Here is a 16,323-nt window from a genome sequence, read left to right on the forward strand (position 1 = left end):
CGAGCAACATGCTTTTGGTCTTCTTTTATACGCAATAATATATGTTCGCGGATTTTCGGGTAATTAATCCTTGATCATATGATAGAGACAAATTATACTTTATATAAGAAAAACACGATGCTTGACATAATCTGTTATTTCTGCTTTTCTTCCGCTTTACAAATGAGCTTTATTTTCTCGTACAAGTAAATAAATTTTAGTATGATTGCAAAAAAATACTGGGAGAAGAACTGTATGAATGCAGCCGCGCACCTGCAGGCAACAATTGTACTACTCAAATATTATTGCGTATTTAATATTAGTAGACTGTGCAGGTTTATGAAAACGCATACCTTCATGGAAATTGAAATTTACAACAATAAAAAACCACAAACAGCTCGAAATACTCATTACATAATGTTGATTTCATGAGATTTTCAACAATTCAAACCTTTGCCTTATAGGTACGATTTTTTCTATCTACAATAAAAATCCTGTACCAAAGTCCATATATTTAGATTGCTAGAGCGCAAAATAAAACATAACCTATATTTTCCATACTTTAACGCATCAACAGTTTATCCCGAGTGAGACTCTGATAGAGTCACGTGACTTAGTTCTGTCTAACATCTAATGAAAACAAAGTGGTGTGCTCCTGAAATCGGTATACCGTGAACTTCCAAACCGATCACGCATAACCTATTCCTACTACTGTTCAGGAGTTCACCAGCTTCAAAAGTTTCCTTACCGAGGACAGAAGTAATTTAGAACATAGTAGAAAAAGTTGGACTGTCGAAGGATTAAATCTCCAAGGAAAAATCTGTTACCAAGAATATGTAAAAGAATTATCTATATGAAACGACGACGGACTTTGCACCAAAATTAGTTTTCCCGTTTCACTGAAATATAATTTCCCCTTTCTAAAAAATGCAACCGGTAGAATTCGAACGCTACCCTTTCGTCATTTACTTTGCAGCTCGCAGGATCGGTTCGAGTTCGCGCGAGTAACGCGCAGCATTTTATCCAATCCTTTAATTAAATTACACCCGAAGGGGAGAAGAGCACCCTTTCGTCTGAAATCGAGAGTCACATCGTTGAGCCTCGGGTCGCTCGGGAAGATCATAGAGCTTAATCGTTTCACATCATTGGAAAAGGAATGTCGGGATCGTTTTCCTTTTGCGCAGAATTCTTATCGGAATCCGATATTGTATGAGAGGGTGAGTGGGGGTGGGCCGGGATTATATCGGCGGGGATAGGTATGGTGAAGCGGGGACGGCACGGAACGGGGCCATGGAACGTAGCCAGAAAACAGGAAACGTTAAAATCGAACCACTCTCTCCCGTCGCAAAATGCAGTTTAACCGTAAGTCGCCTTTGCTATCCCCTTCCCCCGCCGCCCTTTCCGTTTTTCCACATGGCGTACTCATTTCATTACAGAAACGAACGGAGTTACCTTTAAAAGCAGAAGCATCTTACGCGATTGTCATTTCCTACCCTGCTGTCACCCTTATTTGATTTACTCTCCCCATAACCTCGTTTCATCCCCCAGCCACCCCCTCGTTTCGTGTTGAAATTCATTGATACGTGAAAATCACCCGTGTCCACTGGGCCTTTGCGATGTCTGTGCATTTATTTTGTTTGTTTGATGGTACAACTGAATAATGATGGAAAATTGATTCAGCGAGGAGTATTAACTGCGGATTATTGGAAATGATATGAATTTTTAAAATTCTTATTGTTAATGCAGCGCTGAGGAGAATTTAATTACATCCTTCAATTTGGTGTTGATAAATTCAATCTTCAAGAGGATTATCCCGCCTAATTAGTGAGGTATTATACAGCTTTTAATTCTCTATCAGAATGTATATTAAAAATTATTAAAACATACTAATATATGTTAATATATTTTAATATATATTAAAATACATACTAACATATATATTAACTATGTATTAATATATAGTAATATATATTAAAACACATACTAAAGTTTTCAGTTGGTGTTAAGAAATAATAGAACTATCACTACTGGAAGATTTCACACAGGAAGCTTGGCCTGAAATGCAGTTCATGAAGTGATAACTTAGGAAGTGCAGAAATCGTGTCCCTCTGCGATAACTACTGCATAGCGGTCCCGAGTTTCAAACATTAATCGAGTATTTATTGTATAAAGAATCAGAAATGCAGTCATTTTTTTGTTTGCTACTGTATAATACGAAATGTTTCTCCCTGCACACATTAAAAACCTTGTTAACTGACCAACTTCTCCACAAAACTTTCACGATTTCCTTGTTTCTCATTTTAAAGATTTCGCCTCTAATTGGACATTTTCCATTTTATATCAGCCGCGTCGAAAAACAATTCCCACGTTCTCGCGGATGAATCTCGACACGTTAATTAGCTTCGTCGAATCGCGTAATTCAATATTAATTCAATAACGCGCGGATTGCACCTAGTAACACCGGTGTTAACTAACGTCGATTCCACTAACAATTACTGTATACACCAGTCTCTCGCCGTTACGGGAAAACGAACGCAATCGTGCTTCGGTCACGTTTACTCATAATAATTCCCCCGACCGACCTGGAATTCCCCGCAATCCGCTTTCATCGACCGCGTGACACGCTCTTGGAACCGCGAAAAAAGAAAAAGGAACAACAGAACGAAGTGTAAAAAATTTCTTCCAAACGACGAACCCGTTTCCACGCGGAAACACTCTTGGCCAGAGTTTCCCGCGTAATCGATGAACGAGAGAGAAATAACGTCTCTTTGTAATTTCATAAAAACAACGGGAACGCGGGATAATACCGTGCCGATCGAATGAAAAAATAGAAGGGATAAATGTATCCGCGCGGAATAATGGACAAAAGGGGCGAAGGGGTGTGTGTGTTTGTGTGTGAGGCCGCGAGATGGAGTTAAATCGATACGTCAAAACGAATTGCTCAATAATACCTCGACCACTTGCCTCGAACCCCCGATAATAAATTCTGACCCGCGTTCGCGTAAGAATCGTCGATGTATCGTGGACGTTGGTGAGACGAGAAAATAGAGAGAGTGAGAGAGAGAGGGGGGGGGCAGAGTAAAAAAAATATACATATATGAGAGAAGTGGACGAGAAAAGTACGGGACGGTGTGTAATCGACGGACGTTTCGGGATCGTCGTTGATGGTGATAAGCAATGGCGATCACGCTTTCACGTCCCACGCGAGTCGCGAGAGGCGAACATACGCTTCCATTTGAGTACGTAACATGTTTCTAACCGTACCCCTGTCTCGACTCGCCAGTCCCCCCCCCCCCCCCCCCCCCCTCACTTTTTACCCCGACGATACCGCGCACGGATCGATACTACGTGCGAGCATCGTTCCTCGTTAATTAGAAAGGTGATACCCATTAATTGTAGTTCGAGAATCGGCGGCCGCGTTGCGGTTCGCTCTACAATTAAAGCACGCTAATTGAACGCTTCCAATTATCAGAGGTCGTTGGCGAGGCTAGGAATAAAAACAAAGGAATCCAGTGTATTCCGCTGGTATCGACTCTCTTGGGGTCCTCGTCTTCGCGGAATAGCCGCGCGTGACATGGAAAATCATTCAAGGGACACGAACAGTCGCGCAACACTTTGTGATTCGATGAAGTCGTGCTGTTTGGAACTGAACGGCGCAAAGGTAAATTTACATCTTTTCACATTGGATGATTGGGGATGACTCATTGAAAAACATTGTTTTTATCCGTGTTTCATCCAAAATGACCAGTGCACGAAGTAGAGCCATACCCTACTTTTGATGAATTGAATGGATCATTCGTTTCTAGTGAAACGATACTACATAGCAAGTATAAACTTATATTTCATAATATAAGAGAATTTTATAATACCGAGTTTATGTTATAGAGCAATTCGCATTTCTATGATACATACTAATTGTTCCTATTTGGGGGGGGGGGGAGGGCGGGGAGTAGGCTGTCCTTGATTAAGAATTTTAATAACAAATAAGAGAATGGAACGAGAGAATGAAATGTACTCTTTAAGATAGAAGAATGGAAAATGATATACTGGAAATCGTCGATGAGTGTTCTAAGGCTTCTCGGCACTGACAAGGAGGGGCCCTCGAGTATAATGCTGACTTTTTAATGAGGTTTAGCACAGTGATTGAGCTTGGAATTCTGAAGCCAATGATATTTGTTTCAGCCGGATATGGTCATTAGTTTATGAAATATTTAACGTTCAGTACCGCGAAGCCTTCGGACACTCATCGAGGATTTACTATAGTTTGTTTCAAGATCTGTTGGAACAACTTATTGTTAGTAAAATTGGAGAATATTTCAGAGGGTCATTGCATACGAAGTCGGACACTTTCTGGACTAACATTTCGGATTTTGTTATAGTCTTTAGTGATATACATATAAACGTATCTCGAAGGAGTTATGAAAATTTTTGAAATTGTTGATTTTATAACTGCTTGAAATATAGTGTCAACCTTTTTTCAATAAATCATAACTGTTGAACTAACAAACTGTTTAAAATGAGCTTCGTGGATGCTTACAGTGGAGACATAGTATATAGTCAATTTTATATTAGCGGGGCATTATTGAAAAATTTGAAAAAAAATGAAGATTTAGTCCTATTTGTTCTCAATGAACAACTTTGAACAAATATAAACATTTGAAAATTGGCCGTTACGACTCAACCGGAACCAGAATGAATCGCGAATTCATCCAGGAAACCAATGTTGGGCAGAATTTTATTCGAACAATACACAGTGAAAAGCAGCAGTATCTAAAGGTGTCTAACTCTGCTTTAAACAGTTAATGAGATTAAATAATTGTTAGACAAATATTTTATTCATTCATAAAGAAGTATTATGTTATTATAAAAATTGAAATTTCCACGTTTAAACAATTAAAAATAACGAAATACTTTTCTTTATCTTTTATTCGTTATTCGAAACTTTTTATCTACATAATGAATTTGCTTATCTCTGCAGGAAACTGGTATATATACTCCGGCTTTTATGTTTCACATTCACTGTGGATGAATCATCCGCGACGATTATTCAAAGTGAAAGGGTGTAAATTCGACTCTAGAAACCGAACGGCATGGATCATCCGAGTCGAGATCCTCTGGGGTCTTTTCACCATCTTTTTTCCATGATTTCATGGAAATTATCATTCGCGAGGGCTCCGTACCCTCTTTCTTTTCTACTTCCCCTCGTCGATTCGTTACTTCTCCTCGCCGGCCCCTTTCGTTTGCCGTTCGCCAGCCCCCTCTTTTTTCCCCCCATATCCCGGTTTATGGACCATATTTTATGCAACGGATTCGGGCGTGTTGCGTTTTTGCATATCGATCGGGGCGCCGAGATAAGAGTTTATGGAAGCAATGAGTGGCGCATGAAGTTCTGGGTTGTAAAGTGCTTGAAATTGCGCCGATACGTTAGGACACATGCTATCAGCTCGCCGTTGCCGATAGCGGAGGTGTCGTGAAAGAAGTGCATTGATTAGGGGACTGATCTTGGCAATAAACACGAACGTGTCGGCTGTAATAGAATGCGGACGTGGCGTTGGTGTTAATGCACTCTATGCATCTTGCAGATTAGTTTATTCTAGTAATACTTTCAGAATCTTCTTGCTGTAATCGTTTTTACGCCGCGAGTCTCCCTAACACCGTTTACCTAAGCGTTGTTGCAATGAGTGAAGCGATATTGCAGAGTAGCCATTATGTTCTTCGGGTGAACATTTTAAAACGTGACAGGGAATTATTGGTTAAAGAGAGATTTATAAGAAATTTAAATTTGGCATGTGTATTTGCAAACATATATGTCGTTAATCGAAGTGAATCCATTACCTAACCCTCATTCGTCCCTGGTATCAATTTGACACATTTTTCTCCTAGGAAATTATGTTATTCTGTTATGTGTAGGTCAATTTAGCTGAGGCTCTGCTGGCTTTTGTTTCAAAGAATTTACAAATTTAACTATTTACTTCTTTATCATTAATTTCTTACGATTGTGACAATTTTAAATCGAAGGACAGATTTAATTGCAAAAATGAAGGATAGATGAAGGTTAAAAAATGTTATTATATTTGTATAAAGTAGTTCTATCGTTTTCACTTTTAATAAAAGGATAGGAACGTGAACGAAATCGATGGAATTATACCTCTTACGGTTGTTTCTAGAAATCGAAACAATGCAGTTTGTTTCAATTGGGGAAAATGATAAGTTAATGCATGATGAGCCACGCAGAAAGTTTCCATTGCCGATACTTGAGGTTACCAGCTGTGACGACCATGTGACGAGCTTAATAGCAATCGAGCAGAGGAGCGATTTCGATAGAAAATTCACATTGACGACATATAACATTAAGCGATTCCGCTATATGTTACATAATTAAACGGCCGGCGGTATAGCGCGATTCGGGAAACACGGTAAACGCATTTAGCGAATCAGTCGGAATCCGACGGATGTGATTAGATTTCACACATGGCCTGGGCTGACCGTTTTAGCAATTGATACGGCATAATACGGCTTGGCCCCGTTGAAAATCGATAAGCGTATATTGTTATAGAGAGCCCAGATCTCGTGATATAATTATCATAACCATTTCAACGAAGCGGTAATACTTTTCAAATAACCTTAATATGCTCTCGAAGCATACGAACTAGTATCTCAACGACTATAATTTTTTAATTGAAAAAAAAAGGGTCAGCATTATAAAATAACAAGAATTATTTTAACGTTTTTGCTAATATTGCAGCTAGCTTCGACAGGGGTCGAATGATTCACCGATATTGGTATCAGTAGGATAATTTAAAAGAAAATACAGCGCGCACCAAAAAGCGTTAGCAGTAATAGCTACATAGTCTGTCAATTTTTATATACAAATATTACTTTAAAAGTCTAATTTACAGGAACTGGAGTCAAACAGAAAACTTTATTTGCTATCCTATCAGGTTCCATATGAAATAAAAACCTCCTTAAACTTTATCGAACTTTCAACTGTACCTAACTCTAGACCAGTGGTTCCCAACCTGTGTTCCGCGGAGCACTAATGTTCCGTAAGCATTTCGAAAATGTACTGCGGTATGTAATTGGATAAATTGCAAAGTATTGCTATTACTATCGTACGTAAAATTACTGTTTGTGTGTGACAGATGTTTCAGATTTATTTTATTAATCGTATTAATAAACGATATAATATAAAATATATAATAGACAACAAACCTATTTCATTTTAATTTAGGTAAGTTTCCCCCAAAAATTTTTACTCGCAATAGGGTTCCGCACTTTGGAAAAGGTTGGGAACCACTGCTCTAGACAGTGGTGAGTGCAATGAAATTTATAAAATCAGCAACCTAGTAATAACTGTATCACGATAGGCCATAGAAATCGCAAATCTGTAATAAAAAAAAAAGTGCTGCCTGAACGGTGAAGGATTAATAACAGAGAATCAATCGTGTTAAGTCTCGCGTGAAACCGGCGAAAAACCGGTCCAGCCGAGCTCCTGTGTAATTGAAAACGTGACACGTTTTATTCTCAATTAAAGGACGATAATCGGCTGCGTTCAAACCGCACCGTGAAATACAAATTACATTTCATATTTCTCGATTCGCCAGGCTTTCTCTCTCTCTCTCTCTCTTTCGGTCTCTCTCGTCGACAGTCGAATCGATTCCACCGAAGAAACCGAGATTTCGCGGCGAAGCCTGCGGCTCGCCGAACTTAATCGTACCTCGCCGATGATTCATGGATGGAATTATTAAAATCGCTCCATTATGTTAAACCGCGCCGCGAATACATTTATCCCTGCGGAGACGCCCGGTGTAAATAGCAACGATTCCTTTTTCCGGGTACCCTGTCGTTACGCCATTGAAAATTTAAGGGGGATAAATGGGGGTTGGTTCCAAACCCGTTGGATAATGCATTTCGTCGCAGGGCTGTTGTGCGCGACTGTAAAGTCAGACGGATATGTTTTTCTGATTTAATGGAGCTTCTTTTTGACTGTATTCAAAGTGATGGCGTCACGGTACTGCTTTGGGGAGGTTTGTTCCAAGATAAGTCTTTTAAGACTTTGACTGCCACGTCACCCAAATATGGGTGACACATGCCTTGCCTGGAGTATTTACGTACCGTTACAAAATTTTTGCGTACAATTAATATCGCAGTGTAATTTAAAACAACACCAACAGCTTCTATTACGTAAATTCATATATTTTCGATGATTTATGACTTAACAAACGAAATAAAGTGTGACTGGTTACGATGATATTCTTCAAGTATGTCTGACTACGCACGACCTTTTTCACTGCGACATTCAACGTGTGAAGACTTAGCGATCTGTATGATGACAAGTATTTTATTTAAATAATATTTGTACATATAGTCAAAAGCAGAAGTATCTAAAACTGTCAACCTGACCATTATCAGTTAATGAGATTAAACTAAATTGTTTGTCAAGTGTCTACTCGTCGTCGTTAATCAAATACAACTAGTGAAGTACTTTTTTATCTTTTGGTCGTTACTTCAAACTCTTTCTGTAGGTAATGATTTTGTCTGTCTCTAATGTGAAGTCTATAAAACGTCTGCTAATATCAGCGAAATCTTTTCTTTCAAGGAAGTACAAAAATGCAGAAATTGTTCAAGAATATGTGCAGACTTCTTCGTAACACGATCATGAATGTTTTCCCATAAATACCCCCTAATTCTTTCAAATTAAAAAAAATGTTCAGAAATATCACTTATAATTTATTGCAACATGCACCAGTAAACAAACACGTACCAGTCAATGAACATTATATATAAAAACGAGTAAATTAAGTTTTTAAAATAAGCAAATGATTAAATATTGATATTATTCAATTTCTTGTTTTACATTCAAACAATTTCCGCGCCATTGCATTAGTTAGAAAGGTTCATTGTTCACTCACTGATAAAATCTATTCCTCGGCTTTTTAGTTTAATCAATTACATTTTTGCAATTTTTCAAATTCGAATCTATATTTTACATGAACTTATAAATATTAAAAAGTCTAATTTTCATGTGACAAATATTCATTAATATTATCATTTAAGATTCGACTTGAATAGTTACAATATTTCGTAAATGTTCATTCATTGGTGCGTTTACGCTATTGCCGAAAGAAACATTAGACAGTACATAAAGATTCGCGAATACGATGACCGAAGATGTAGAATTTCTCTTCGAATCGAGGCCACCGTTTCGACGCTGACTGGGCGGTTTTTTTTAAATCGAAAACAGGATGACTTTACGGTCGCGTACCCGCCCGCCATCGATCACCCCTGCAAATTGCTTTCGTACAAAATTTTTTCTTTCCGCTCGGCCCCCTGGAACGACGCGCCAGCACGTACAAAGCTCCTGCTCCGCCCTCACCTCCATCCACCTGCTCAGCCCCCCGGAAAAGTTCTTCGGAGCGAGAACTAACTGAACGCGGCTGGATTCCAAAGTACGGATTTGTTTTTCCACGTCGCTATTTACTTTTTCACGGCAACGTGCGCAGGATGAATGAGAAGGGAAAGCACGAAGAATGAAGGAACCGGTTTGTTTCCCGCGTCTTTTCTCTTCCTCTTCGTGATCTCCTCTTCGTTCTTCGGGGTTTCTTTCCTTCTTTCACGCTTTTACCCACACCCTTATTCGCATTCCATCCGATTGAGTATATTTCTATTGAAGGCCAATGACGAATGGTTATCGGAAAAAAATTATACGCGTCGATGTAGGCGAAACGCTTGAAAAATAAGTAAATTCGATAAACCAGCCGCCATGATTGCCCCCTCCCCCCACCCCCGATTCGCGTGCCACTTCGATCGTTCGCCTCGAACTTTACAGTTTGCCTCTCGGCGAGTATGAACGTTTGAATTAGTATGAAGAAATCGCGGATCAGCTTCCTCGAGCGTCGTATCTACGGATTTTGCGCCAATTAGTACGCCGTCTATCATTTTTCCCCGAGTCGAGCTCTGACTCGGAAACAATCTCAGCTCGTTTCAGTCTACTGTTTCTGGGTCAGCCGTCGAGGGGGCTTCCTTGCTGCGGGAAATCCACGGAATTCGTTTGCCCGGTAGATCTGGACGGCCGAATGAAAATTAAAGATACCCGGGCATCGGAGTGTAATTGAATCTGTTTCGACGTTCGATTGTTCTGGATTCCGGTTACAACCGTGCGAAATCGCTTCGAGACGCATCGTTCGATCGAGAAATACGTGTATGGAGCTTTTTGTTAGTTTCATTTTCATATTACTGCCGGGTTCGTGTCTACAGTTACAGAATAATTCAGCTACCCTGTACGTAGAACATATTCAACGTATTTAATGAATGTTGTAGTTAAAATTAGTAATTACAATTCGCTTTGGTATAAACTTTGATTCGTGTATTCTACATTAGGGTGCATTCAACTGAGAAATTTTTCACATAATTTATTTAAGAAAATATTGTCGTCTGTAAAAGTGAGGAAAAGATACACACAATAATATGCACCGAAAGTCAGTATTTATTTTATAGAAATTACATAATTACTTCGTCGAATATCGCCGTGATTTTACATGTTCCATCACTTTAGTTTCTGCATAACAGATTACAGCCTTGATAGGTGTATAAAGTAATTTTTCTCCCCGCTACCTTCAGAAATGACAATACGTTTTGGATAAACTGCGTATAACTTCAGTTGAGTGCATCCCCATCTAAAGAATATTAATCATAAATTCTAATAATGTAAATTATAGTCGTTGACTCTGATTTAAAAGTTTATCAATTTACAGGGTGTACATAAAATGTGGAACAATTTTATATGGTAGATTTTACATGTCAAACTAGTTGTAAAACGAAAATTAAGTGTGACGAAATTCCGTCCAAGTCTTCGTTTTCGAAATAGAGGAATTAAAATAGAGGCGAAACACGCGTGAAATACGGCTGACGCGACAGGTTATTCTACTTGAGAGGCGAGTTCTTCAACTGTTTCACCAGCTGGTTTCATTCATCGCATTCTATTTTATTCATTAGTAGATTGCGGTACTTTATCTAAATTCAAATTTTTGTGGATTAATTTGTTGAACTGATGTCTGAGATTTGTATCCTTTGTCCTCGGTTTTGTTAAGTTTAAAGTAAAGTGTAATTGGTGAGAATTCTTACTGTATTGCGTTTTGTTTCGATCCGCAGTCTATTCATTAATTTCACTAGGTCATTGATCGAACCCGTGTATCAGCTGCGAATCTGTTCAAGTAGTATAACCCATCGCGTCAGACGTATTTCACGCGTACTTCAGCCGTATTTTCAGCCAATTAGTAACTCGGAAACAAAGCCTCGAACGTAATTTCATAATTCTTGATTTTCGTCTCAGTATGGTATGTAGACTTCATCCTGTGAAAGTGTCCAACATTTTTATTAACATCCTGTACATACAAAGGACATTCACAATGCCTTTGATGAAAAAAATATTTCTTTACGAATGATTTTTTAATCTTTCTACGAGTTTTGAGGGCAAGGCAAATCCACTTTTTATGAATCACCTTGTACATTCTAATTGATGGTTAGCCTCGAACAAGATGTAGGGATCGTGCCTCGAAGCAGGAAATCCCAATAAAAGCGGACGGCGCAGCGGTTCGAAAAACGAAGAAAGTTCGCGTTCCATCGGGGAAAGAGAGCCGAGAACTGGTGAACGGGAGCGGGGTGGGATAAAGATTCCCTTCCCCTTCGATGCTCATAGAAATTCCGTGGCGTTCGCGAGCAGTTCCCGTTGCCCCGAACGCCGTAAACAAAGTGCCACGCTTGTGCAGAACCATACATAACCGTTGGGTAGATAAGGCAAGGGGTCAAGTCAGCCGGAACGATGTATTTCGCAGACGTACGGAATGAAAATTTACATCTCGAGCTTTCGGCCATCCACGGCGTTTAATGCGAATTGTTGCTGCGCCCCGTGTGTAACACCTACTGTTTTTTTTTCTGTTCCAGGGACAAGGTGTTCAGGCTGAATCTGAGCAACATCAGTCACTCGAACTGCGAGGTGAGTGTTCCAAATTAATTATTAACGCATAAGCTGATTTCCTTATGATCAATTCTGTTATTCCATATATTGTTTACACTATGACGACCAATAACGCCACATTGACGTGATATGAGCACCAACTGAAGGGGCCAGTGTAAGAGGGATCTATGTCACGTCGACAAATGAGTTTTTTTATTAATTGTGTCACCTCTTGGTGTCTAGTTATTAGCCCATAATTTGTAACTACGTGGTAAAATTCCTGCCTGTATTTTGATGTATACTATTTTTCATAAAAAGCCTTAATATCTCACAGCTCTATTGTTGCGGCATAACTCCCTCTTGCACTGGGCTCCTCAACTGTTAGTTGCTGATTATACGACACCTGAGATCAAGTGTGTGTCAACAGGTACTTTTCAAATAATCAAGTTATTGAATGTTGAGTCTCAAGCGAGGGGTATTAAATAATACACGCAATTGTTAATCGCTATTAAGGTTAACATATATTTGGGACCACGAAGGTTTACAACAAGTGTGTTAATACTATGATGTGGGCGCGAAGACTGCCTACCTCTTGGACGCCGAGTAGAAACAAATGACACTCGCGGTGCAAACATGTCGCCTCGGTTGGAAACGCCTTTTCGGCGGTACAGAGTCCTCGCGATTATTGACTCTTTGTTGATATTCAATATTATCGACTGGTATTCCGAGTATATCCGACTGGATCCCCAACATTGAATTTTTTGTAAATAAATAGTAGACACTGTGTTTGGTTAAGTTTTTAAGAAAATAGCCGACCACTGGTGAAAGTTACTTGGGAAACTAGTAATAGTGTTAGCATATTCTATCACATCTGATCTACGTTGAATAACTAACTTATAAATATTGTATATGGTGGTAGGCGACTTAACTTTATGATATACATTCAGTTATTCAGTTAGTTAGATAAACTGTTACAAAGCATAGATTACTTAGTAACTGACTGGCAACGAATTAAGGTAGAAAGCAAATTAAATGATTCACAAACTAACCGGCAGCAAATGTGTTAATTAAGTTTCCCTTTTCAGTTTGTTACGACTGTACGAAAAGTTCATTGCTTCCTCTTAATTAATCCTGTTAGCGTCAGACAAATGAGTAGGTAAAGTTTGGTTTGAATTAAACAACTCCTGCGATATTACAAGTTTAAGATATTTTAACGCTTAATCGTCTGGTCCCGTATAAATACGTGTTTTTTTGTTTCACAGTAAACAGCCGTTTACAAATAGTATAATTAACACATTTGCTACCAGCTAGGTACATTGCAGTCTAATCATTGTCGTACTCATATTAATAACCAGACTGCGAATTTTTGTGCAAATTTAGATGTTTATGAATTCATTTACTACTTTGAAATTACATCAAAGATTCGTTTCCTTTATTAGTCCTTTGACTGCGAAAGACCTCCAGAAGGTTGTGGATTATTGACGGAGCGCGATTGTATATGCTCTGACATGTCTATTAAATAAATAGGAAAGGTATAGGTATAAGCTCAGTAAATTTTGCTCGGTACAACACGTTCACTGTTTTACTGAACTGATATAATCTACAATTAAATGCTTTACTAACTGATATGATAGAATGCGTCATAGTCAAATGGTTGAAGGTATCATTCGGTCCAAACTAAAGCTGGATTTTTATTCATTTTTTTCGCAAATTTTTACTGTGTTCTATTTTGCATATCAACATGTACGATAAACGAATAAAATCTACAGTCTATTAGTAACGCAACATGCTTCAATTTTGCAAATGTGGAAGGTGATGAAGCAATATACATATTGTTACCAGCATCCATCTACCCTTTTTCTGTCGCAGTACACAAAGGGGTGCCGTAATACAGGTACTCCTTCGAATGGAATCCTATACGTCGCGATACAAATCTTTTCACGGTACCTCCCCCCCCCCTCCGCGAACTCCATGCATTTCTTCCTCGATTTCAATGTACCGAGCATCGTGAACGTCCCGGAACCGCCTTCTGTCGCAGCGTCACGCTTCGATTAGCATCAAACGTCGCGTAACGCTTGACCCTCCCCCCCGCCCTTGTGCCCACCGCCTGGTTCGACGATGAAACGGGTCCAGGCCGTAAATCCGAAAACGGTCTTCGGTGTTCCCTATAAAACTGTCAATCACGTTCGTGGAAACGTCGTCCGCACCATCGCGACAGCTGACGACTCTCTCTCTCTTTCTCTTTTTACGCCCGCTAAGCGATCCATTGTCGGAGGGAACGGGTGCGTGCCCCGATTTTTCCACACGCAGTCTCTTTCACCAGGCGGCTTTTCTTTCATTTCGGCCGGATACACCGGACCGCGTCTGTGCGCCACGTTGAACAATCGACGTCGAGCTTAATGCACAACCCCAGAGAGAGAGAGAGAGAGAAAGAGAGAGAGTCAAAGTGAAAATGTACTCGTTTGCGATGGTATTCCGTGACATTTCGCGGAGGCATTTTCAGATGCTGTTTTTCCGCAGTCCTGAAACGAATGAAAATTTTAGTATTTAACACGGTGACTGACACGGTTGTCACCGATAACCGGCGCCATTAAATTACACGAAGAAACATTGAATCTCTGAATAGAAACATTTAACATTATATAAATACATTTGCTAGTAGAGTATTAACCCTTATCCGGACAGTTTATTTATTAACCATATAACATCATTGGATAATTAGGGCTCCGTGGAGCAGAGTGTAGAGTCTCGGCTTTCGGCGCCGGGGGTCGTGGGTAGAAATGGCGTGAACTGCTACTTGTGAATCACTCGTGATTCGATCACGTTCGTTCCCAATCACTGTGATATTTCACATTGATTCGTCATTTCTCGTGATCGTTTCTGATTGGTGGAGAAACCTAACAGTTCTTTACACGCGACACATAATCTGTATATTTTATATTAACGACATCAAAACAGAAATTCGAGTTATATCGTATAAAGTGAAGGAATAATTAGAAATAATGAAGAATAATGAATAAATTAATGATTATATATTATAATCTACATGTTACCTAGCAAGTCATTCTTTTAGAATTTCTTGTTTTTTCTACTGATTTTGACAAACACAAATAGTAATGTAATTCATCGTAAAATCATATTGAATACGTTTTTCTGTTTAAAGATCAAGGACTTACGATCGCAGTGAGCAAATTCACTCAAGATAAAAAAATCGAATGAAATTAAAAAAATAAATGAAGTTAATTCACGACCGTGATCGTGATTCGGCGATCACTGTAATAAATCACCGTTAGTGATTTTGCACGCCATATTTAACTGAAACCGTTTTGTAATTTGATTATTTGTATGCAATCCTTTAAGAAGTAGCAATTCTTTCTGAAATTGTCACATGCTTCTAAATAGATGAAACTGTGCGTCCGATGTGGTAAGAAACCCCGTGTGTGTGCAAAAGTGGGATCATAGCACCCCAGGAGCATGCGCAAGAGTTTTGAAACGTGATCTTTTATCGCTGTTGCTCGTACAACTCTCGAACTCGGTCTAATGTTGCTCGTGCAACTGTCGAAATCTGACTGACACTTGTGCGTGCTTCCGTGAGCAAATTATATAGTAACCCCAACAACCATGGCAGTTTCTGCAGATACTACTACAGCCCAAGTTTAAAAGACGTAGGGACTAGTTAGTTTCTGTAGTAACCTGTTGAACCAGACCACTATAATTAGTATAGGATTGTACAATATTTATGCAGTTATATTTAAGACAACTCAATGAAAGGAAGCTTATATTACCTGACGTATGTTTATTGGAATATACATATATACATATAAATTATAATGATATAAAAGTTTGAAATACAATACGATGCGCTACGGTACAATACGTCTCTTCGATTGAATTGCTCCCTTCTGACTACATCATGCTATCCGCGTTCGGCGCAGTGCGCTAATACGGAGGCCAACGAAATATCACTGTAACACTTAAAAAAGTGTTAAAGTTCCATTTATATCATTGTCCTGTGAAAATATTCATACTTCCATTAGCATTCATATTCCAATCAATGAATTTACAGAATAAGGAAAAGGAATCTAAAGTAATTTTCAGTAGTTCCATACATCTTTATCTCGAATAATTTTCTAAAACATTCAAAGTACTAGACATTTTTACACTTTGAATCTCATATCGATTTCTAAAATAATCCTAGTTCGATGTAATATAGAACGTGGTTTTATGAGATAGATTCGAAGTTTGCAGCCATTAGCTCGATATTGTCTTCGGTTTACAGTACTTCACCGAAGATAATACCGATTGCCCAGGCCTCACCACGAGGAGGTTGCTGCGAGTGGAGGCCCAAGGCAGGTAGATGGAATCACAAGTTCTACATCTTCCCACCT

General features: G+C 39.1%; 1 protein-coding gene across 1 annotated transcript in view; it reads left to right on the forward strand.

Annotated features, from left to right (window-relative positions):
* The window catches only part of LOC107193347 (semaphorin-2A), a 183,850-nt gene that overhangs the window by 100,329 nt on the left and 67,198 nt on the right, over window positions 1–16,323 (forward strand). Inside the window, exon 4 of the mRNA XM_015582759.1 lies at window positions 11,923–11,974. Coding sequence (XP_015438245.1) covers window positions 11,923–11,974 — 52 coding nt within the window. The remainder of the gene's footprint in view (window positions 1–11,922; window positions 11,975–16,323) is intronic.

Source organism: Dufourea novaeangliae, unplaced genomic scaffold (assembly GCF_001272555.1).
Source record: "Dufourea novaeangliae isolate 0120121106 unplaced genomic scaffold, ASM127255v1 scaffold1, whole genome shotgun sequence".
Classification (NCBI taxonomy): domain Eukaryota; kingdom Metazoa; phylum Arthropoda; class Insecta; order Hymenoptera; family Halictidae; genus Dufourea; species Dufourea novaeangliae.